This window comes from Protopterus annectens, chromosome 2.part1 (genome assembly GCF_019279795.1).
Source record: "Protopterus annectens isolate FY-2018-M chromosome 2.part1, PAN1.0, whole genome shotgun sequence".
In the NCBI taxonomy this organism is placed as follows: domain Eukaryota; kingdom Metazoa; phylum Chordata; order Ceratodontiformes; family Protopteridae; genus Protopterus; species Protopterus annectens.
This window is the reverse complement of record NC_056729.1, coordinates 1,443,182,245-1,443,207,512: the sequence shown is the minus strand read 5'-3', so window position 1 is coordinate 1,443,207,512 and position 25,268 is coordinate 1,443,182,245. Positions and strand designations below refer to the sequence as shown.

Here is a 25,268-nt window from a genome sequence, read left to right as displayed (position 1 = left end):
CTCGGTCGGCCCGAATACCAAAGTATTAGGCTGACGTCGGTCATGGGTGCTCAGATCTGACATCAGAGCGTCAGGGTATTAAAGCGCATGACCGACGTCATATCCTCAGTCTTTTCTTGCCCCAGATGTCAGAAGGCCCTAAAAAGAAAGGCCACAGCCAAAAATAGAATACTTCCCAAAAAGCATGTACAAATAACAGCTACCACCCAAACCATACAACCATTCCTAACTACAGAGGGGAAGGAGGGAGGTATTGGACTGCAGCAATGTGGATCTTCGAACATCTACATTTATGGTAGGTACAAAACTGTACTATGTTCTTCATCTCACATTGCTGCAGTCATAACTTATGGGTAGAATCCCAAAGCAGAGGTAAAGGGAGGCTGGCAAAATCATAAAGCATTGGGAGCTGCCAAAATGCCCTGTAAGATTGCAGTGGCAAATCCAGCCCTAGATTTGGAATAAAGGGGAAGATGGTAATGTTTAGAAAAAGTGTGCACTGAACTCCAAGTAGCTGCTTCCAAAATATCTTTAGTAGCTACTCCCCTTAAAAAAGCAGTAGAAGTGGCAGTAGCCCTAGTGGAGTGAGGTCTGATTCCAGCCGGAATCTCCTTACCATGATGATAATAACAAAAAGCAATACAAAGGCCAATCCACTTAGAAATAGTTTGTTTTGAAACAGGTTTCCCCTGAGAACCCAAAGCAAAAGAAACAAACTGCTGCTGAGACTGTCTGAACCCTTTAGTCTTGCTCAAATAATAACGCAACTGCCTGTGAATATCCAAAGTGTGCAAAATTTTCTCCCCTTTATTTTGGGGATCTGCATAAAAAGTAGGCAAATGAATTGATTGGTTCAAGGCCACATTTGAAACCACTTTAGGCATAAAAGTAGGGTTAGTACGCAGAGATACCCTATCCTTATGAAAAATTAGGAAGGGTTCAACTGCCATAAGAGCCTGTAATTCAGAAACCCTTCTAGCAGACGTAATGGCCAACAAAAAAGCAGTCTTCCAAGACAAAAACTTTAACTCAGCAGTAGCTGCAGGTTCAAAAGGAGGTAAAGTAAGTTTTTCCAACACAAAATTGAGATCCCAGGCAGGAGTAGGAGCTCTACGTGGGGGTCTTATGTTCTTTGCCCTCTAAGAAATTGCTTAAACAAAGGATGAGAGAATAATGGTGGGTCACAGTCATAGTGAGCAGAAATGGCTGCAGCATGAATTTTATAGAGGAGAAAGACAAACCCTTGTCTAATAATTCTGTAAGATATTGAAGAGAAACACTTAAATCAGGCCTGGAAACATCAAAGCTCTTTGTTTTGCTCCAAATTAAAAATCTCCTCCATTTATCAGCATAAACTTTCCTTGTACTAGGCCTTCTGGCCGCCAAAATAACATTCAAAACTTGTTGTGGAAGCTGCGACCCTCCAGGTTCTAGAACAGAATACGCCAGGCTGTTAGATGCAGGGACTGAATCCTGACATTGAGGAAATGATTGCCCTCCTGAGACAAAAGGTGCGGAATCGAAGGCAAAGGCCATGGAGGCTCCCGTACTAAACTCCTCAGCAGAGGGTACCAGTGCTGTCGAGGCCAATCTGGAGCTATTAGAATCATGGAGGGCTTGTCTTGTCTGACCTTCAAGAGTACCTTGGGGAGGAGAGGCAGAGGCGGAAAGGCATAGACGTGAAGATTGCTCCAACTGAATGATAGAGCATCCACTTTCCAAGCTGTGGGACGAAACATTTTTGTGCAAAACTTTGGCAACTGGAAATTTAGTGGTGGAGAAGCGAACAGATCTATGTCTGGAGTTCCCCATATCACTGTCAATTTTCGAAATACATGAGGATCCAATTTCCACTCGTGGGGATCCACTACCTGTCTGCTCAAAACATCTGCTAAGGAGTTCTGTGCTCCTGGTAGAAACCTTGCCTGAAGATTGAGGTGTAAACTGAGAGCAGTCTCCCACAAAATCATTGCTTGCCTGCAAAGAGGGTACGAATGGGTTCCCCCTTGCTTGTTGATGTACCACATGACAGTTGTGTTGTCTGTTTGAATCAACACTTGCCCTGGGTGAAGTAAATCCTTGAAAGCCATCAATGCAAATTGGACTGCTAACATCTCCTTCAAGTTGATATGTAAATGTTGAAGTCTGGCAGGCCACGTGTCTTGAACCCATTTTCCATTGAGGTGTGCTCCCCAAGCCTTGTCCGAGGCATCTGTCGTTAAAATCTGACTCGCCTCTGGTCGGGCCACAGAGAGTCCCTTGTTTAGGTGACATTCCTGAGCCCACCACAAAAATTCCTTTTGAATGCAAGGTATTATTTGAATGACAGTGTCCAGATCTTGGCAGTGTTGTGTCCATACATTTTTGAGATACCATTGTAACTTCCTCATATGCAGTTTGGCATTGGGAAGCACCAGAATACAAGATGCCATGAACCCCAAGGCTTGAAGGACTGTCCTTGCAGTCAGCCTGGACCGTAGAGACAATTGATGGAAGTAAAGTGTTAGGTTCTTTTGCTTGTCCAGGGTCAAAAAGGCCATCTGGGAAGCTGTATTCAGTCTCACACCCAGAAAGCACATTTCCTGAGAGGGTACTAGACTGGACTTTGTTTCATTCACAGAATACCCTAGGCACCTTAACACTGCCATCACATACTGTAGATGATGAAGAAGTTCGTACTTGTCTTGAGCAAGAATCAGGCAATCGTCCAAATAAGGATAAATTTGTATTCCTCTTAACCTTAAGAAGGCTATCACTGGAGCCAGAACCTTTGTGAACACCCTGGGCGCAGTAGATAAGCCAAAGGGCAATGCAGAGAACTGATAATGTAAAGTCCCAGCCCGAAAACGCAGGTATCTCCCGCAACTGGGCCTGATAGGAACATGAAGATAAGCCTCTGAGATCCAGAGTTACCATCCAGTGATCTTTGCCTAACAGAGGCAGAAGTTGTTGCAACGTCAACATTTTGAATTTTGGAATGTCCAGGTATGTGTTGAGGATAGATAAATCCAAAATCGGCCTCCAAGTGTTTCCTTTCTTTGGTACTAGAAACAGGCGAGAATAAAATTCTAGGCCCACTTCTGACAGAGGGACCTGCTGTATAGCCCCCATTTGAAGAAGTAAAGAAATCTGCTTGTGAGCCTCTACCCTTTGCTGAGGAGGAACGTCTGGCATGCCTTTGAAAGGAGGCAATGTATGGAAATAAAACTTGTAGCTTCGGTCTATAATGTCCAACACCCATTTGTCCTGGGTGACTAATAGCCAGTTTTGCTTGAAGAGTGCCAACTTTCCTCCCAAAGGAGCTGCCAGACAGGAAGAATTTGGCAGCTGAAGATGCAGGTCATTGGGCCTGTTTACGAAAGGACTGGCCCCTGCCCTCACCTGTAGATTGTGCAGGTGAACTCCATGTTCTAGGCCTGAAAGAACTCTGAGCTCCGCCCCTACCACGTCTAGATCTACCCCTAGACTGTAAATCAGAAGAAGGATAAGCCCATCCCTTAGTAGGCCAATTCCTGCTAAACTTAGGAGGCTGCACCTGCAAAAAATCTTTAACAGTCTGCATAGACTTAGCCTTGTCTTCCATTTTCTTCAAGACAGACTCCACAGGAGAACCAAACAAAACTTCAGACTGTAAAGGAGCATCCAAAATTCTAGTTTTAACATGCTCTGACAAATTCTGATCCTTAAGCCAGGCGTGCCTGCGAATAACTGAACCAGTGGCAGCCACCCTGGAAGAAGCCTGTAAAGCATCGAAACCACATTGCAAAGAATGCTTACCCACCTGTTCAGAGGCATGTACCAAATCCTGTAATTCCTTACACTCTATGCCCTCTGCCAAAGCATCCACTTTAGATTTTAGCTGAGTAAGGAGAAAATTCTGGTACTTCATCATATGAAACTGGCAATTCAAAGCCCTCATTGCTAAAGTGGAAGAGGTATACACTTTCTTACCCCATCTATCCAAAGCTCTAGCATCTTTATCCATAGGAACTGGATTCTTTACAACAGAAGCCCTGACACCCTTAGGTCCCTGGCTAATAGTTTCTGGGTCAGTCCTTAGACTCTTATACAGATATTTATGAGCCTCAGGCACTCTGTAATACCTATCTGGCTTAACTGGCGCAGGAGGCAGAGAGTCTGGATTAAGGGAAGCCTCGGAGAAAACGTCTTGAACAACATCCAAAACAGGAGGTATAGCCAAGGGCCTATGCTGTGGTAAAAACAAAAATTCCCTAAGCCTCTTTCGGGAATCTGAGAAATCCTGACCTTCCCATTTAAAATGCTCCCTCATAGAATGCAGGGTTTCTGAAAAAGAAAAATCCTCTGGAGGAGAAGCAGAAGGAGTGGAATCCTCTGCGTCTGAATCAGAAAAAGGAGGAAAATCCTGAATGTCTTCAGCCGAAGACTCTGAGTAATCTGAAGCCTGCTCCAAACTTTCCACCTCTGGCTCCACCCTAGGCCTCTTATCAGGAGGGGGCATAGGACCTCTGATTAAAGAAATTAAATCTTCTGCCATTTTAAGCATGTGTTTTTTAGGCACAGAACCTGCAGAACTAGGGCTGACACCCGTGGAAGACAAACCAGGCCTACCTTTGGAAGGAGCCTTAGAGATAGAGGGAGAAGGCCTAACCACCTTAGGCAAGGAAGGGAGAACAGCAACCTGAGAGGCCCCCTCAGCCTGACCTGACTCCTGAGAGGCCACATCCTGCAAAATTAAAGCCTCCCCCTGAGACTCAACTGAAACCTCGGCTGGATCCACAGATTCCACCGTAGTTTCTAAAGAACCGGCGTCCGTAACGGACGACTCATCCTGCCTGGACTTTAAAGATTTTTCTTTGCGCTTCTTCGTGGTAGCGGGCGTCGGAGGATCCGACGACATATTATAATTACACCGCTTACTGAAGACAAGCCTAGCGCAATCTAACCTACGTTTAATGGTGCGCTTATTAAACCTAGCACAAAAGCGACACCCGACTACGTCGTGCTCAGGTCCCAAACAAGGAATACAAAGAGAGTGGTAATCCCTATGCGGTATCTGTTTCCCACAAGAAATACAATTATTCACTTTTTCTGGCATCCGGAATTAACTGAGGCAAGAAAAAACAAAAATATTCCCCAACGGGGTACTTAGCCCAACTTGGTTTCGGTCTGAAACTCAGAATACGAAAATTTCAGAACGCCGAACGGCACTTGCAAACGCTGCTTCTGCATCGGACCATGCGGCAAAAAAGACTGAGGATATGACGTCGGTCATGCGCTTTAATACCCTGACGCTCTGATGTCAGATCTGAGCGCCCATGACTGACGTCAGCCTAATACTTTGGTATTCGGGCCGACCGAGGACAGCGGACTACCCATAAGTTATGACTGCAGCAATGTGAGATGAAGAACATCTACACTTTATTTGAAACAAACACCAGCAAAATTCATTAGCTGAGCGCTTTCATCATAGACAATGACTTCATCAGAACAAGAATAATTCACATATTTGAAGATGCCTACATATACCTAATAAATTAGCACATAACTAATGAATTAGGTTGAATCAATCAATTAAAAGAGGAACTTACTTAAAAACACATTCACCAATATAAATGTAATATTACATTCTCAAGTATAAAAATCTATATGTGTGCATGCACAGCTCTTTGCTAAAACAGTGTATGAAAATGCATAATTTTAAAAAATATTTTTTGTTTTATATTTAAAGTATGTGAAAAGTAAACATTTATCGTGCCTAAAAAACACGAGACTACGTTTAAGAATGTATTTGAAAATACTTATAAATTTTAGAAGACAAGAAATACACATTAATTAAAATCACTTATTTAATCTAAGATCCCAATCTTTAATTTGGATTCTATCCTTTAAGACTTGTAATATAGAAATGTTGTCACTTAGTCCTGGGGGGGGGGGGAGCTGGCGGCAAGCCTAAGTTGCCAAATGAGTTCCTTTTTGCCAAGCTGATTCTTCCTATCTCCCCTGGGTTCAATGTCCACTACATCTAGTGTACCAAACTTGAAGCCTTGAACATTTGGACAACTTAGTGAATGCCTGTACAATGCATTGGTTTCCTTTTTGTTTTTTTTAATTCATATAAATGTTCATAAATCCTACGTTTAAATGATCTTTCCGACGTAGTATGCCAGACAGGTATCACACATTGCCAAGTAGACTAACCTCGGTGTTCTACAATTTACATTCCTGAAGTTAATGTTAGTCCTTAGTCTGTCGCTCAATGTAGTAACAGTTCCCCTAAAAATGAAACTACATTGGAAACAACTGCCACAACTTGTAGTCCCTTTCCCATTCCCATTTCCATTTCCAATACAATTTTTTGTTTTCTCTACCAATTTCTTAAGATTCATTCCCACCTTGTTTATAAAAAAGGGTTGGTCACCCAGAGTTTGATAAATATCCAGGTTGGTTCTAAAAATACTCCAATTTTTTCGCAAAATAGTTTTAATATTTTTAGATATAGTACTGTATTGTACTATACATGCTCTTGTGAATACCCCAAACCCAGGATATTATTGGGGACTGACCGGGGGTGGGTTTGTAATCTGACCTGGTCCCAAAAGGGGGTTGTATTTCCTACCCCATTTATCATGGACTTCATCCAAAATTGAATTTATCATGTCTTTAGGATAGCCTCTTTGTAAAAACATGTTAGTCAAATTAGCAAATTCCTTTTTGACATTGATGTGTTCAGAAGTCATTCTAGCAATACGTATAGCTTGTCCTTTAACAATGCTTTTCTTTTGGGACAAGGGGCAATGGCTGCTAAAATGCAAGTAAGAGTTACAAAAAGTACTCTTAGGAAAAACCTGAGATCTGAAGCCATGATCACTGTGGGAAATTAATGTATCCAAAAATGGTAAGTACCCTACAGATGGGTAGACAAAAAGAAATAGAAAGAATACCAGCAATGGTACTCGGACAATTATCTTCACAAGGGTAGACAGGCCTAACTAGAAGAATAAATTAGGGAATTTCAACATTATCAAGAACCCTCTACTTTGATTAAGGTGAAGTGAGGCAGGGAAAAAGCTAAAAACTCACAAATAAGGAGATTGAGAATCTTGTTTATCACCCCTAGCTCAAGAGCAGAAAATCCATATCCAAACGATGTGGCTGCAAACAAGATCTGAGGTATACCAGGATTGTGGGGCATTGAGGGTAAAGGGAGGAGCTCCACAGCTGGATTCTTGACTCCAGTGAAAGTGTCAGAGTCAGATCCATGGTTGGATGACAGACCCATTAGTTGAAGAATGAATGAAATGACAATATCAGATATGATGTTCATTTTCTCTCATACTTAATTTGGAAGTAAACGGTAAAAATAAAACAATCAAATCTAAAGGTTACCAGATTTATTACCTAAGAGACTGTGCAACTATATTCTCACAGATCGTCAGACAATGATTCACCCGGTCCTTCTTCGTTGTGGAAGGTTCTTTTTTTCTGAATAAAGATGATAAAAAAAAAAAAAAACAAGTCAATATACAAAATGCATAAGTTTTAAAGGCACTGCACTAGGCAGGTTGATATTTACTTATTACATACATCAAATAAAATGAAATTAAATTTCAACAACATGCACCACAGAAAGAAAGAAAATACACGTGTGTGCAGTATTTGTATACGCATTTGAATATATACAGAGAAAGAGAGAAACAGATGCGCACGTATGTGTACTAAACACAGACATACGTATACAGAGATATGTCTCTATATCCCTCTCTCTTTCACACACTATACATACGTACATACATTCAGACAAACACATACGCACACCCTACTCAAACATATAACACTAGTAATTACAGGCACAAAATCAAATAACATTGAACTTAACTTTAACTGAGATGAAAGCCTGTAACAGAAAAGAAATACTTTCCTTTTCCAAGCGATAAAAGTTTAAAAAGAAACAACTAAGTATTAGATATAATTTACTTGTACAGTGGTATGGGTTAAGAGTGTTTAGTACCCTAATGTGTAGGGCTGTGGTTAGGGGCAGGGGTAAGGTTAGCACATTCTCCCTAAACCCAGCCATACATATTAGGTTACTGAACACCCTTTCTCCAACAGTACCACTAAACAAGACACAAGGACGCACCTATCACTTTCCACAACCCTAATCCAAAAAAACAGTCACATATATACACTAAATTCAAACACAACAAACACCTTTACTGTTCTACAGCCATTAATCTAACCCTTACCCACAAACAACAGCACACATGCACAGACTTAAACCCAATGCTGAAACTTTCATGACAGATGTTAAGTTTCATTATTACTACTTAACTCCCACTTACCTTACACAAGATAATCCAATATTAAACTATTTTATCATTAGGCAAATCAGTCTATTCAACCATACTTACCACAGAAAAAGTACAGTTTTGTACCTACCATAAATGTAGATGTTCGAGTGCTAATACAGCTGAAGTCATAACAGATAGGTTTTCCTGCCGTCAGGCAGGTCCTCGGTCGGCCGAATTCCAAAGTCTAGGTCCGGCGTCGGTTGTCGTCGCTTCCTCCCTGACGTCAGTGCAACAGAGGTATAAAAGATCCAGCCGACGACATTTTCTTCAGTCTTTCTTGCCCCAGATGTCAGGTGCCCCCAGAAGGAAGGCAATACATAAAATTATGTAATATTGCAATGCAATATAATCAAAAAACAGTAATTGCAAGCAAATACACCATAAAAGAATACCCCAATCAGGTTGTATGAGGAGGTGTTAGCCGTTAGGCCTGTCCCAAGAGGGGAAGGAGGGAGGGAAACCTGGACTGCAGCTGTATTAGCACTCGAACATCTACATTTATGGTAGGTACAAAACTGTACTATGTTCAACGTGCATACAGCTGCAGTCATAACAGATAGGTAGAATCCCAAAGCTAAAAAAGGGGTGGTAGGCACTAGGTGGAACTAGGAGGAGCCAGGATGCCCTGCAAGACTGCAGTGGCAAAGCCTGCTCTAGATTTGGAGTATAATGGTAGGTGATAGTGCTTGGAGAAGGTATGTACGGAACTCCAAGTGGCTGCTTCCAAAATATCTTTGGTAGGAACCCCCCTGAAGAAAGCTGCAGAGGTAGCTGTGGCCCTTGTGGAGTGAGATCTGATGCCTGCAGGTACAGATTTACCATGAAAAGAGTAACAAAAGCGTATGCAGTGGGCTATCCACTTTGAGATTGTCTGTTTGGAAATAGGCTTCCCTTGAGCTCCTGCAGCATAGGACACAAAGAGTTGCTCTGATTTTCTGAAAGGCTTTGTTCTGTCCAAATAATAACGCAGCTGTCTGTGAATGTCCAAGGAATGTAGTAGTCTTTCCCCTTTGTTTTGAGGATTAGGGTAAAAGGCAGGTAAGTGGATAGCCTGATTCAAGGCTACCCTGGATACTACCTTTGGCATAAAGGACGGATTGGTTCGTAAGGTAACTCTGTCCTGATGGAAAATGATGAAAGGCTGCACAGCCATGAGGGCTTGTAGTTCCGAAACCCCGCGAGCTTTAGTGATTGCCAGGAGGAGGGCTGTTTTCCAAGACAAGTATTGCAGTTCTGTTGAAGCAGCTGACTCAAAAGGAGGCAAGGTCAGTTTTTCTAGTATGAAATTGAGGTCCCAAGCAGGTACTGGTTGTTTCCTTGGGGGTTTTATAGTCTTAGCCCCTCTGAGGAACTGTCTTAAGAGGGGATGAGAGAATAAAGGAGGATCAGTGTTGTATTCTGCAGAAATGGCTGAGGCATGGATTTTGATGGAGGAGAATGAAAGTCCATTGCTTAGCATCTCAGCTAGGTACTGTAATATTTGGGGTAAATTCAGTATTCCAGGATTCTGACCCTTTTTCTCATTCCAGGCACAAAACCGTTTCCATTTTGCAGAGTACGCTTTTCTAGTAGAAGGTCTTCTGGCCTCCAAAATGACATCCTGCACCTCCTTGGAGAGTAGGGCCTGTTGTGAACTTAAGGAATCTTCCATGCGGCTAGATTGAGTGTTTTCAGCTGGCTGTGAAGAGTTTTGAAGTTGTGCTGAGTCAGTAGGAGAGGCATTAGAGGCAGGATCCATGGTGGGGAATGCGTCAAGCTTTTCAGGAGTGGGTACCAGTGTTGTCTTGGCCAGTCTGGAGCAATGAGAATCATCTTTGGTCTGTCTGCTCTGGTTTTTAATAGAACTTTGGGCAGCAGAGGGAGAGGTAGAAAAGCATAAACTGTCATTTTTGCCCAACTGAAGGAGAGTGCGTCCACTTTCCAGGCCTGTGGATGAAAGGTCCTTGAGCAGAATTTTGCCAATTGGTGATTTCTGTGGGAGGCAAAGAGATCTATGTCTGGCCTTCCCCATGCTTGAGTTATCTTTGTGAAAACTTGAGGATGCAACTTCCATTCATGTGGATCTGTCATATTTCTGCTTAGGTTGTCTGCCAGTGTGTTTTCCTTGCCTGGCAGGTACTGTGCTTGAAGCTCGATTTGTAATTCCAGAGCCATGTTCCAAAGAGACATGGCTTGCCTGCATAGGGGGTATGAATGGGTACCTCCCTGTTTGTTTATGTACCACATTACTGTGGTGTTGTCCGTCCTTATCAATAGCTGGCCTGGATGCAGTAGGTCTTTGAAAGCTATAATAGCATTTATTACTGCTAGCATTTCCTTCTGATTGATGTGTAGGTGCTTTTCTTTTTGGGGCCATTTGCCCTGAATGCACCGATCTGTCATGTGCGCCCCCCAGGCGTAGTCAGAGGCGTCTGTTGTGATGATTTGATTTGCTTGAGGCTTGCAGAATGGGAGACCTGTGTTTCTTTGGCATGCTTGAGCCCACCACAGAAATTCCTTTTGAAGACATGGAATTAGTGGTATTACTGTTTCCAAACTGTGGCTGTGTTGAGACCATAGGTTTTTTAAATACCATTGAAGTTTCCTCATATGCAGCTTTGCACATGGGATCAGTAGGATGCAAGATGCCATGAATCCCAGAGCCTGCAGGATTTTCCTTGCAGTCAGCCTGGTGAAAATTGCCAGTTCTCTGAAGTATTGAGTTAGTTGCCCTTGTTTCTCTGGCGTGAGGTAGGCCATCTGGGTGTTTGTATCCAAGCTGGCACCCAGGAAAATTATTGTTTGAGTGGGAATTAGCCTTGATTTCTTTTTGTTGACTGTGTATCCCAGAGAATTCAACAACATTATTACAAACGCCAGATGTTTCATAAGTATGTGCTTGCTGTCCGCTTGGATCAGGCAGTCATCCAGACATGGGTATATTTGTATCCCTTGAAGTCTGCAGTAGGCGATTACCGATGCCAGGCATTTCGTGAACACTCTGGGCGCAGTAGATAAGCCAAAGGGCAATGCAGAGAATTGATAATGGGTTGAACCTGCAAGAAATCTGAGGAATCTTCTGCAATCTTGTCTGACTGGGACATGCAGGTATGCCTCCTTGAGGTCCAATGTTACCAGCCAAGACTCCTTGCCCAGCATGGGAAGAAGCTGCTGTAATGTGAGCATCTTAAATTTTGGCACGAATAAAAATGTGTTTAGGATGGAAAGGTCCAAAATAGGTCTCCAATCTTTTCCCTTCCTTGGTACCAGGAATAGTCTGGAATAAAAACCTTGACCCTGTTCTTGTACAGGTACCTCTTGAATAGCTTTCATGTCCATGAGATCTGAAATTTGTTTTTGTGCCTCTGCCCTTTGATTGTGTGGCAGGTTTGGCATGCCTCTCATTTTTGGAAGGGTGTGAAAGTGAAATCTGTAGCCTCTGTCTATAATGTCCAGGATCCATTTGTCTTTTGTGACAATATGCCAATTTTTCAAAAATAATGCCAGTTTTCCGCCTAAAGGTGCTGCCATTTGAGCCTTGCTTGGCATGCAAAGGGGAAAGTCATTGGTTCTGCTTTCTGAATGGCTGTGAACTATCCTCACCACCTCTTTGTGTGGATGCTTGCCATTGTCTGCCTCTAAATGATCCTTGAGATTTCCCTCTGCCCCTCGGGCGCCTGTATCTACCTCTTTGGGGTCTGTCAGTGGCTGCAAAGGACCAATTTTTGGAAGGCCAATTTCTACTGAAACATGGAGGTTGCACCTGTAGGAAATCTTTTACTGTTTGCATTGAGTTTGCCTTTTCCTCCATTTTCTTTAATACCTCCTCAGCTTGAACACCAAATAATACATCTTTTTGCAGAGGAGCATCTAGTAATTTAGCTTTGACATGATCTGGTAAGGTTTGCTCTTTGAGCCAGGCATGTCTACGTATGACTGATCCCGTAAAGCATCAAAACCACATTGCAAGGTATGCTTACCCACTTGTTCTGCACTATGTATCAAATACTGCAACTCCTTCAAGTCTGGTTGTTCAGGTTGTGACATTTTGTTTCTCAACTGTGATAACAGAAATTGTTGGTACTTTAACATAGGAAACTGACAGTTTAATGCCCTCATGGTTAAGGTGGCCGAGGTGTAAACCTTTTTCCCCCACCTCTCTAAAGCTCTGGAATCTCTCTCTGAAGGTAATGGATTTTTAGCAGTGGAGGCCTTAATTCCCTTGGGGCCCTGTGATATAGTTTCTGGGTCAGCCGCATGGCTTTTGTATAGGAATTGGTGTGAGTCAGAAACCCGGTAATAACTGTCAGGCTTGACTGGAGCTGGTGGTAAGGAATCTGGGTTAAGGCAGGCCTCCGAATACACGTCATCTAGAATGTCTAAGACAGGAGGTATAGCCAGAGGCCTGTGCTGAGGGAGCAAGAGGAAATCCCTAAGCCTTTTCTTGGAGTCCGAGTACTCTTGGCCTTCCCAGTGGAAGTGTTCCCTCAAGGTATGTAAGGTTTCCCCAAAAGAGTAATCCTCGGGGGGGGGGGGGACAGAGGGAATGGACTCCTCTGCATCAGAATCTTCAAAAGGGGAGTAAGAATGTTCCTGGTCTTCAGAATGTTCTGAAATAATGGAGGCCTGGTCCGTGGAGGGGGATTCTTCCTCCACTCTGGGTCTTTCCTCGGGCACAGAAGACACCGCCAATGGAGTGTCGGTAGTCAGGGGCTGCGTAGGCACCTCACTGAGAACCGGACCACCTGTAGTCGGCTTTGGCGTGGTGTCGGTGGAAGTCGCGGACCTCGAATGTCGGTCCTTATCTTTGCGTCTTTTACTCAAAACTGGAGTCGGAGTATCTGACGACATAATGTAATTAAATTTTTTGCCAAAATGGTGTTGGGCGAACTCCGCCAGACGCCAGTGTGTCTGTTGAATGTAGCGCAAAAACGACAGGCCGAGACGTCGTGGTCTGGGCCTAGGCAAGGAATGCAGAGGGAATGGAAATCCTTATGCGGTATTTGCTTCCCACAAGAAATGCAATTATTAACTTTGTCTGACATCGGTCTGAGGCAAGAAAAGTTTCCCCAACGGGGTACTTAGCTTTCAGGAAGACTTTGGTAGAAAAATATTCGTAATCTCAGGAGCTGGCCGACCGGCACTTGCGAACTGCTTCTGCTTCGGGCACCGCACGGCAAGAAAGACTGAAGAAAATGGCGTCGGCTGGATCTTTTATACCCCTGTCGCACTGACGTCAGGGAGGAAGCGACAACAACCGACGCCGGACCTAGACTTTGGAATCCGGCTGACCGAGGACCCGTCTGACTGCAGGAAAACCCATCTGTTATGACTGCAGCTGTATGCACGATGAACATCTTCCAAGATTAAATTAACCTGTGACCAAACATGCTGCACCCCATACATATAAATACACAACAGAAATATACCTTATATATATATCTACATCTAAATATCTATATCTATCTATATCTATATACAGAGAAATATAGATAATATATATATAATTCAAGGGTACACACGAGCCTTGGTCTTATGCTGTACAGATGTGAAGTTTTATCTGCAACCCAGGTGACTAGGGTTCAACTACTTGCACTAGCAGAACTAATGGGATAGGCATGGGAGTGAGCAGGCCATTGCTGGTCAGACCATTTCAGTAGGGGAATGCAGAGTGACTGTTGTACCAATCACCCTCTATAACACTCTGGGGGTACTGCAGGTAGCAGACATGCCAGGGCTGTTGTGCTACATAGAACCCAGGACTGGGTCTTGTGTGGATGCACTTAGACCACTTCCCAGACAGCAAAACTAAGCAGCATCTCATCTACCAAAGGGATGGGAAGTTAGGTTTGTCTCAGTCTGGCTCTCAGATAAATCCACTTTCCATCAGGGAAGTAAATACTGTGGGAAGAAATAGCCAGGGAATTGTTATGGCTAAGCTTGTATAGGCCCTAGGGCCGATAGCCTAGTACCAACCTATGAACCTATGAATCACCTGAATCCTGCTTCCGAGGAGGACAGATTGGATTTCCAACCTTGCTAATGAATGAATGGATAAGCAGGGCTTTTTTCCCTGAACGAAGATTAATCACGGCTCTCACGTCAAAGGAGGAAAGACTGGACCCAAGGTCTGCAGATACACGAGTCAATAAGGTGAACACAGGATGGGAGGATTCAAAAAAAAAAAAAAGGGGGGGGGGGGACAGCATACATAAAATATTTTAAAAGGTGCAGAAAATACATAAAATCACACAATTTACAACAAGGACTTAAACAGCCAGTCATATCAAAACATAAAATTAATGAAAGTTACTGTTATATCAATTATAGGCGAAAAGTCAATTGTATGTGTTTAGTATCTTTGATACTCTTCCACTGTAACTAGAAACTCTTGTAATGGATTTACGGTTTTAAATAGACAGAAGCTTATTCCTAAAAGAAGGATGGTCTGAACTTCTCTGCTTATCAAAGGGTAGTGAAATTCTAGAAAAGGCAATCAGCACTGGACAAGCCTTTCACAGAAGACAACAAGCAATTAGGATGGCAAGGCAATAAATACACCCTCGTCATCCTGTAAACATAGGGAATATAGTACTATGATGGTTTACTAAGGAATACAATGGACTATTTTTTGCAATTTGTATATAATAGTGTATAAAAGAAAATTGGTCCTCTTTAGTTCAGATAAGCATATAGCATGAGACATAGAAAAAATATGCTCCTTTCTGCTGGACAGGCAAATATGAGAGTGTTGAATGTCTGGCAGGGGAGGAGATGCTGACACTGAAGTAGTCAGAAAAGGTAATCGGCAAGTGAGAGACAGAATAGCCCTCACTCAGCAATCAGTACTGTCCATTTCCCATACAGGAGGTAGACAACCAAATGGCCTGTGACTACCTCCAGGATCTCAGGGCTGTTACTGACCACTTGTATGTAGATAGCAACTGTTCAACTATCAAAAATCCTTACACAGGATCCTTGACCAGACCGCTCTCTCTGGAAAATGATTAGGGCTCCAACCAGTCTGTTTCTTTTGCTGCCCATGTCTAAATCACATCTAATGCCAGCTCCTCTTCATTTTGGAGAATAACCTTTGAAAAGATTAAAATTTTACTCAAAGACTGACTTTCCTGCCCTACTTCTCCATGTGTGTTTTCATTTCAGACCAAACAAAACTAGTATTCAGAATGTGCCATTCATGAATCTTACCTTGGTGTACTTGACAAACACTAATCTAAGTGTGTTAGCACACATCTGTACTGGAATGCATAGGCCTACATACAGCCTTATGCAGCATTAAAGGGTACACATATGTTAAGGATCACCACAGTAGAAACCTCGGCCTACACTAATTTAAGTCTCTTCATAACTGGGCTGTCAAGTAACTAGTCTATAATCTGCAGTATTTACCCAGCAACTGGTGATGAAAACTTCACTATATGGGCCAAATAGAGAAAATGTGGAAGATACAGAAATGTACTTCCCAAGGCAGTCAACTGCCCGAGACGCCTTCTATGGATGGTGGACCTCAAGACTCAAGGGTGTCAGAGCCCTTTTCAGAGTAGTTGCAGACACTTAAGTTTCTGATTTGGGGGTATCTGACCAGAAATTGCAATCTCTCTCTCCGAGAATGAAGGACACTGTCTGTTTTTTTGTTTATTTTTAAAGATGGGGTTTACTGTATCCAGTGCCACGCAGTCAGCTTTAGCAGCAACTGTAAGCATCAATGCAAATATGGAGAGCTTCCCATGAAGATTACAGGATTGACTAAAAGACCTTCTGCAGCAAGAAGGACATGAGGGCAGCTGGCCAGCCTTTTTTTCTTATGCATCATTTCTAGGACCTTCCTAAATATTGAGTCATCAGGAGGGATGTAGGAAAACTGTGTCATTCTCATCAATCAAATCACCTACAAGGGACTGGGGGGGGGGGTCAAAGTCTGTGCATTTCTTTCTGCATCACAGGTGAAGGTGATTCAGAAATGATGGCCTTCACTTAGAACCTGAAGTGGTCTGGGGAAGCTGCTAAACAGCTGTGGTCCTTCAACACTGTAGAACAAACTGTGATGTCACTGGCTCCACAACAGAAAACGTTGAAGCTGAAAATAAGGCTGACATGACCCAAGGTATGTTGTGGGGCTACATCATAGCACTTAAGGGTGTGTGGATATAGAATCAACAGACACTAACATTGGCCCTCAAGTGATTCCAGACAAATGACCCAAATGTCAAAACAAAAGTATTCCTTCACGTTATGAGCACAGGGATTTGATAACATCAAGGTTTCAGTGCAGCTAAAGACTACACCATGAGACAGCATTGGGACGGAGAGCACTGACATTGAAGCTGAAACAATATTAGTACTCAGGTCATCGATGCAGAGCTCAACATTGGCACTTCTGTAGTTAACAGGAGTTGATGCATTGATGTCTGAACGTGCTTGCTGATGGTCTTTTTGGAACTAGTACCAAAAACACGTGTGCTGTTCTGCCCCTTCCACCAGTCCCAGTATATATTAAAGTCCGTAATCAAATTTGGATCACTATCAGCAGTTTTATGCCTCAGCGCTAACAGAGCTGGCCAAAACATTTACTATAACCGGAAACATATGAATGGATATTTAACAGAAAATTTATTCTATGAAATGTATGTTCTTACAACAATGTTGCATATGGAGATGGTCTCTCCTCTTCAATTCAACAGGACTAAAGCTGCATGACTTTTGTCAGCTCAGTATCTGAAACTTCTGCAGGCAACTAGCACTTACTTTTTAACCAATAATGCTCTCTACCAACAAACTTCCTATCAAATTTCTGGTATGCTGTATTAATAATTCTTTCTGATACACCTCATCACTTAGATTCCTCTACACTACACCTGCTCTAAGGCAGGGGGGAACCTGCTCATGAAGATCTCATGTTACATTTTAAGTACATAACTTCTACATCTAAACTGAAGAGAGGTTTATCCTCAAAAAAAAAAAAAAAAAACATGACAAACTCCTAAGAGGATACAATGGATATATCCATTTACTCTGTTAAAAGGATTGGTGGCTTGGTCACAGATCATTTACAGCTACACCTTCAGTCATTTAGGCACTTAAAATGGTAAGTATTGTAAGATACATTTGTCAAATACTTGCAGATTGATCACGGATAGAGAATAATAGTAGAAATGTACTGTAGGAAAATGTTGCATATCATCCAATACTCACCCATATTAGCAGTACTAACAGAAACGTGGCTAAATAGTAAAATTCTAACCCACGGTTATAACATCCACAGACATGACAGGACTAAAACAAGGCAGCAGCATAGCTGCAATATATGAAAACACTATCAAACTAGAAAGGCTTGAAAAATCAACCCCCCCAGACCTCTTGAATTCTGAAATTCTAATCACCCTCCTTCAACTAAACTCTAACAAACACATCATTATAACAGCTATTTATATACCCCCAGGTAAACAACCCAGACATTATTGAAGACCTTCTTTGTTGATGTGCATCAACTTTTAGTCAAGAAACAATAATAATGCAGGATTTCAACATGGACTGGTACATCTGCTCCTAGGAAAAATCCTATTTTATTAACTTCCATGGTTTCTGTCAAATTATACAATCCCTTTCCAGATTTGGGAAACACAGTAAAAAAGAATCAATCCTAGACTAGACAAAAACTCTCTCTCTGTCACCAATCTGGTTGTCTCCTTCACAATCTAAGTGATCAGCTACACACTTACCTTCTTAGGCACCACATTTGCCCTACTAAAAATATAATTTACAAACTTGTCCTCAACAAAAGACATTTGTCCACCATGAAGTCTTCAAATGCCCCCTGCAACAATGTGACTGGTCCCCATTAAAATATCTGCACCTTGACTCGGCTGTCCAACATTTCAATGACACATTCCTCAATATCCTAAACAACCTAGCCCCCCTTAGAAAGACCCGTTCTAGCTCCAAACACATACAATGGCTTACCAAGGACACCAAGCTGCTCCTCAGAGAGGCAGAGCCTGGTCCTATACCACAACAACAAAAATCAAGACTCCCTTCTTACCTAAGTCAATTACACAACCTTGCCAAAAAACAAATCAGGTACAACATAAAGGTGTACTATACAAAAATGCAACAAAAACACCAAAACAATCACCAGAGATTTTAGGGAGCCATCAAACTACTAAAGTCTGGACAGATCACAACCCCAGCTCCAACCACAATTAATTCCACAGGTAGCATTGCCTCACAATTTAATTCATACTTTTATCACTCTATACTCTCCCGATAAAAAACAGCAGCAATACTCCCCCTATCTATTCCTAATGAATTAAGCAGAACCCTCAATTTATTTTCAATCAAACCAACTCAAACTAACACCATCAAAGAACATCTTTCCAAACTTAAGCCTCCTTTCTTCCAGCTGACCAACCTCCCAATGAATTTCTAAAGCTAGCAGCAGATGCCAAGTCCTACCCTCTATTTCATCTAATAAACAATTCCATTGCTGAGCAGTATTTGTTTATGTAACTTAACATTTGTTTACCAGAAAAGTTAGACCTGGAACAAAGCCAATTTTCAGCAGTGGCTCAGGGGAAAAACGCTTCGGACGTATGTCTTTTTTTTTTTTACTGTAGGAGGAAACCGGAGCACCCGGAGGAAACCCACACAAATGCAGGGAGGACATGCAGACTCCGCACAGAAGGCACCCCAGCCAAGAATCGAACAGGACAACCTCTTGTTGTGAAGCAACAGTGCAACCACTGCGCCAAACATGTACATCCTCAAACTCCGGAAAGTCTCTTACATCATCCCTCTTCACAAAGGTGGCTCCTCTACAGAGTTCTCAAACATGTCAACTGCCCTCCTCCCTCCCAGAGCCAAGATTCTTGAAGAATGCATACACAGACAACTCAGATTATCTACTAAGCAATAACTTCCAATCTGCAACTCAACATGGCTTCAGACCTAAACACAGTACAACCACTGCCCTTGTTAGTTTTATCAACTCAATCAACCAGCTCAGAAATGACAACCAGCTTGTCTCGTCTATCTTCCTTGACATGTCTAAAGCCTTTGATACAGTATCCCACCAAAAGCTATTAAATGAGCTAGTTTCCTTAAACCTAACCCAGCCAGCCCTCTTCGGGTTTCTCAGTTACTTAACTGCCCACCAACAGGCAGTTAAGTGGCAAAATGAACTCTCAACCTTATTACGGGTCTCAGTATGAGTACTCCAAGGCTCAGTTCTTGGTCCATTGCTCTTCACCATATTCACCAACAGGCTCAGCACAGCCACCCTGTATGCAACCATTGTTCAATATGCAGGCGACTCCTCTCTCACATGTTCAGCTCCCTCCCTACCAGAACTCCTACAAACAACCCAACAATTTTTCCAAAACATTGAAAAATACCTCTCAGACTCTCAACACATAATCAGTGCAAATAAAGCTTATGCTCTTCACTAATAGCAAAGTTCCTGATAACTCTCTCCTCTTCACCATCTACTCAGCCAATAAAGCTAAAATTGAACCTGTCCAGCACACCACACTCCTTGGAGTCGCAATACATAGCAACCTAAAAATTGACAAACACCTCGCTCTATCAAAAAAGGTCCACATTAAGCTAGGCTCACTATACAGAGTCTAGCCATACCCAACAGTGGCCACTAGACATTCAATAGTTAGGACTCATCTACTCTCTACCCTTCTATCTGCCTCACCAATATTCACCATCTCAGAAAATCAGATTTGAATAAACTGGGGTCCTGCTATAACAAAATCGCAAGATTTGCTACCAACCTCCCTTACGGATCACATCACTGCACAGGAATTCATAAACTAAATTGGATTGACCTACCCAATCTCCTATCCCTCAACCAACTTTTCATTCCATTTTCCAACATCCAGACAACTGTCCAGCACAAGAGCTTAGTGCAGCCTTACTCGAACGGCAGGCCACTAAGATCCTCCAACAAACTACTACTCAAAGTAACTAAATCTAATAATTGTTATGGTAACTCTATTCTCCCACCAAATATCTAAGTCCTGGAATTCCATGCCGGAGACAATACTAAATTCTAGTGATACATCCTAATTTAAACTACAGCTTAAGGAACACCTATCGAAAAACTAGCTTTGCTCCTGCACTAATCCAGGCTAACCATTCTATCCTTTCTTGCTCTTAAAACCAAAATATCTCATCCCTTACTAAATTCTAACATCCAAACTATACCCTCTCTCATGGAATTCCAATTTCTCTCTGCCTTTCTCAAGCTCAATACTGCTCCTATTTTTATCTACCCATCTCTAGCTTCCTACAGTTTCATCATAGTCCCTCCTTCTTGTACATCACCTCAATATTATCACCACTGTTTAGAACAAGTAACACTAACAGAGCAACAATCAGCCATATTCTTGTTCACATTACCATATATTTACCTCATAAATATTTACCACCAAAACCATAATGATGATCTACTGATTAATCATTTCTCCGTGATGGTACAAGCTATTTCATGCTAGTTTGTTAGCTTTCTTTTTTCCACTCTTTCAAATTTTACTGTTTATGTATAAACCTATTTACCATCTATATTTACCCAAGTTAACGTATTCTTGACTGTTACTGATTTCTTGCATTGTTTGTAGTAGTAATGTGTTATCAACAAAAAGAAAACATTTGTACAATTCTAGGAGTACGCACTTATAACTGTGGCCCTAAAGGAAGGGCTAGATCTAGAGATCATATTCACCTGCTTGTAGTGTCTTGCAAATGTATTCAGTGAAGTCCACATAGCTTTTGCACAAATATCTTTTAAGAATGAATTTATGGTGAATTAAAAAAAAAAATCTATTTTGAGAAGTGTGCTCTAGGCAGCGAGGACAAAGGTATTTTCAATAGATTGTAGTACAAAATCAGTCAACTACAGGGGCAAGGGAATTTTAGAAAATGTGGAACCCAACTTCTTTTTTGAAAATGAAAATTATGAAGCCTTCTAATAAATTTGGTTCTGTCCAAGCAGAATTCAAGTAGCCTGTGGATATCTCGTACAATAATCATATATTCATCTCTGCAAATCAGAAAAAATACAGGCAGGTTAATGGCCTGACTAAGATTCACCCAAATGGCTACCTTGGGTGTAACTGACAGATTAATCTGCAAAGACATTCTACTGTACAACTATGGCAAATAAAGTATGAAAACCTGACAAAGACCGTAATTCAGGAGCTCTTCTTGCAAAAGCAGAGTGCTCCAATACACAAATTACAAGTTTGCCAAAGCAACTGTTTCAAAGATAGAAATAATTGTCTTCTCATCATCTAGTCCAAAACAAAGTAAAAGTTTCAAGGCAGTACTGTATCCTTTATATGAGGTCAAATATGACAAATACCTCTGAAAAAAGCCTTGCAAACATTTAGTCTACAAAGTGAGCTAGAATCTCATTGAAACGTCAAACTGCACACACGTGCAAATTAACAAGGAATGCATAATCTAGTATCACACACTTGCAAATTGCAGTTTAAAATTGCTGGCACCAAAACAGTGACAAAACCCAGACATCTGGAAGTATTCCATACAAAGAAATGTCTTCATTTGCTCCTGTATGATTTTACATTAGGCATTTCAGCATAAGTAAGAGTTTGGACTATGCTGTCAGGGTTTGACGAATCCCTAGACATTACTAAAATTAGAATAACCATACAGCTAGAGGGAGAAGTATAGGTATATCAGAGTGGTTCTTAATAGTCACAGACAGAAGTTTCTCCAGAGGAGGAATAGGAGGCCAACTCAAAAAGAATCAAACTTTTTAAGGGCAATATGGAACTATAGGAATGACATTGGACTTGCTCAACCTGGATTTTTGAATGATCTTCAGAAGAAGAAGAAAACCTTACAAGAGTCCCACAGAATATTCCTTAACACAAGCATCTCTAGATTTTCTCCTATGAGACAGATGAGGGAAAAATTGCTTTACTTTGCATTGGATTGTGGATGCAAACAATTGCTGCAAGGCTTCCCCCATGAAAGAAAACCCTTCACACTACCGAGGGGCAGACGGCTGAATAATTATTCATGAGGCATCAGTAAACGGCAACTGAGGCTGTCTGCAAGAGAAGTGGCTTCCTCCAGCATATGCATCAGTATCAGGAAGTGATTTGTAAATAAATCCCATTCCCATACTGCTTCTCATCAAGAAGATAAGCCTGACTGTATACATACCAAACCACTGTCAAGTTGTATGGATGGCAACACCATCATAAGATATCAAGTCTTGAAAGTCTTCTAATGTGAGAAGTGCCCCTCTCTAAAATAATGATGTGCATAACTGGATTTGCTTTGTAACCATACTCCACTGACCACTTGCCTTTGACAATGTTCCTCCACCCAAGGGGAGAAGCATCCATGGTGACAGCCACTACAAGGGCTGATAAAAGAAATGGACTGCCCATTGAATGTGAGAAACTGAGGAGGCTCCATCTAGGATACTGTGGTGTACACTGTGCCCACGACTGGAAGATGCTCAGAATAGGTTCCATCACAGAAACTGAGTCTCATCTAGTGAACTCATATACGCATATATCACTATGTATGCAGTCTTCTTCTGCAACCATAGTGCTATAAGCACACTATGTATGCAGTCTTCCTGCTTCTACCTGTAATGCAAGTTATTTAGGTAAACAATCCCTCTCATAAGTACAGCCCCTAGGAGTGCAGACACGTTGAAATGACTATTTCCTTGTGTGAGCAAATATATACACAAATCATGATCAAGTTCTGTGACTGTACATCTTCAACTGCATGCAATATGAAGTTAAAGGTACAAGTTAAGAAATTAGAAAAATGTACTTTATTTTTTATTTATTTGCCATTTGTTAACAGGGTTAGTCTGGCTGAGCAGTTACCCTTTTTCAACAGAGACCCAAGGAGAAAAGCTCCAGGTTACAATGTTTACAATTAGTTACAAAAGTGAATTACATATGCATAAAATAGGAAACAACAATACAGCTATAGGCAAATACAAAAAGTGACGATATAGATTATGGTTAAACATTCTTAAGGAGCTGCAATTTCATACTTTATAAGTAATTGAAAAAGGAGTTAAGTGTCAAGGAATAGGTGAAAGAGGAAAGGAAGGCCTAGCAGACATACAAGATTATAATTGTAGCATATAGATGATTTTGGGAAAAAAATTGTGGGGGAGGCAGGATAAGTTCAGGAGTGGCCAAGTGGAGGTTGTGAAAAAAATTAAAGAGCATTTAGGAGACTGGTTGCATAGGTTACACAAGATAGAGGTAGATAAGAAAAAAGCCTTAGGAGTGTGGGAGGGGAGTGGATAAAAGGGAGAATGGGGTAGGGGAGGAGGACATTTTTAAGTAGGGTCTTTACAGGTGCAGGATCAGGAGTTTTGTAGGAAGTCCTTTAGGGCACATTTGAAGTTGACTGAGTTAGGGAGGGATCTGATGGAGAGAGGAAGCTTGCTCCAGGGTATGGAGACTGCATGGCTATAAAGACCTTTTCCTATGGATTTATTTGGTTTGGAGATGTGGAGTAGGTGTTGGTCTGAGCTACGAAGCTCATGGTTGGGGGTGTAGGGGAGATGAGAGTTGTTAAGGAGAGACAAGCTTGGGGTTGTAGCAAGATGGAGTGCATCATGGGAAGTTGAGGTGAAAGGAGTTGGTTATGGAACTCTAGCCAGTTTAGTTTTTTTTTAGACAGAGGCAGTGGTGTGAGTGATAGGAGAGATTTGTGGAAAATCTAGCAATCTTATTATAAGTTTGCTCAAATTTGTTTTGGAGATTCTTTTGGAGGTTGGTGAAAATAGGGGCAGCATAAAGTAAGGTAGGAAGGAGGTAGGCTTGGCCAAGGGATACTCTGGACTCTTGGGAAAGGAAGTTTTTATTTCTGTAAAGCAATCCCATTTTCTGGTGGGTCTTTTTGATGTGGTTGCTGATATGGATATTGAATTTTAGTTCATCATCTACGAGTATGCCAAGTAGTTTAGTATGTGGTTTGGCTAGAATAGTTGTATTGTTTAGTGATGAGATAGTAAAGGAAGATTTGAGGTGATGGAGAGGTTTGGGGAGGAAGAGTAGAAGTTTAGTTTTGTTGGGTTTGAGTAGGAGCTGATGAGTAGTGAGCCATCTTTCGACAAAGTATAGAGTGTCGTGTGTGCGGGTATGTAGGTCAGTTAGATTGTCAGAGGTAGAGATGATTGTGGAGTCATCAGCGTATTGAATAAGTTTGGAGTCAGGGCAGGACTGGAAGAGATCATTAGTAAAAATGTTAAATAGTAGTGGACCCAGGATGGAGCCTTGGGGTACTCCAGTAACGACATGAAGAAATAAGGAATTAGCTGACTTCCATTTAACTGATTGAGCTCTATTTGACAGGTATGAAGAGAAGCTGTTAAGGATGGAGGTAGAGAGGTTGAAGGAAGACAGTTTAGAGAGCAAGATATTATGTGAAACAGTATCAAAAGCCTTGGAGAGGTCTAAGAAGAGTGAAGGTACTAATGTGTTGTTGTTGAGTGGAGTTAGTGAAAGACAGTAGAGCAGTAGTGGTACTATGGTGTGGGAGGAAACCATGTTGAGTAGGGGTGAGGAGATGTTCTTGAATTATATGAGACACGAGTTGTTTGTGAATGCACTTCTCTAGGAATTTTGAGATAGGGGATAGGACAGCGATGGACCTAAAATTTGAGGGGTTGGTGGAGTTACTGCCTTTGTGCAGGGGAATAATGTAGGATTATTTCCATATGATGGAATAGGTTTTCCTGAATCGACCTGTTAATAAGTATGGAGACTGGAAAGGCTATGGAAGGGGCAGCTATTTTGGGGTAAAGGGGTGGTAGGTTATCTGCTAAAGAGGAGCAGGATTTGAGTTTAGACAGTAGAGACTTGATAACAGTTGTGGAAAAAGGCTTGATAAAAAAGGTGGTGAGGTTGGCAGGAGGGGTGGGGG

General features: G+C 41.8%; 1 protein-coding gene across 4 annotated transcripts in view; it reads right to left on the bottom strand.

The window, feature by feature from the left end:
• The window catches only part of HTT (huntingtin), a 4,811,037-nt gene that overhangs the window by 4,506,894 nt on the left and 278,875 nt on the right, over positions 1-25,268 (bottom strand). For all 4 annotated transcript variants that reach the window (XM_044062924.1, XM_044062926.1, XM_044062925.1 and 1 more), the window contains exon 2: positions 7,381-7,464. In XM_044062924.1, the coding sequence (XP_043918859.1) occupies positions 7,381-7,464 (84 nt within the window). The remainder of the gene's footprint in view (positions 1-7,380; positions 7,465-25,268) is intronic.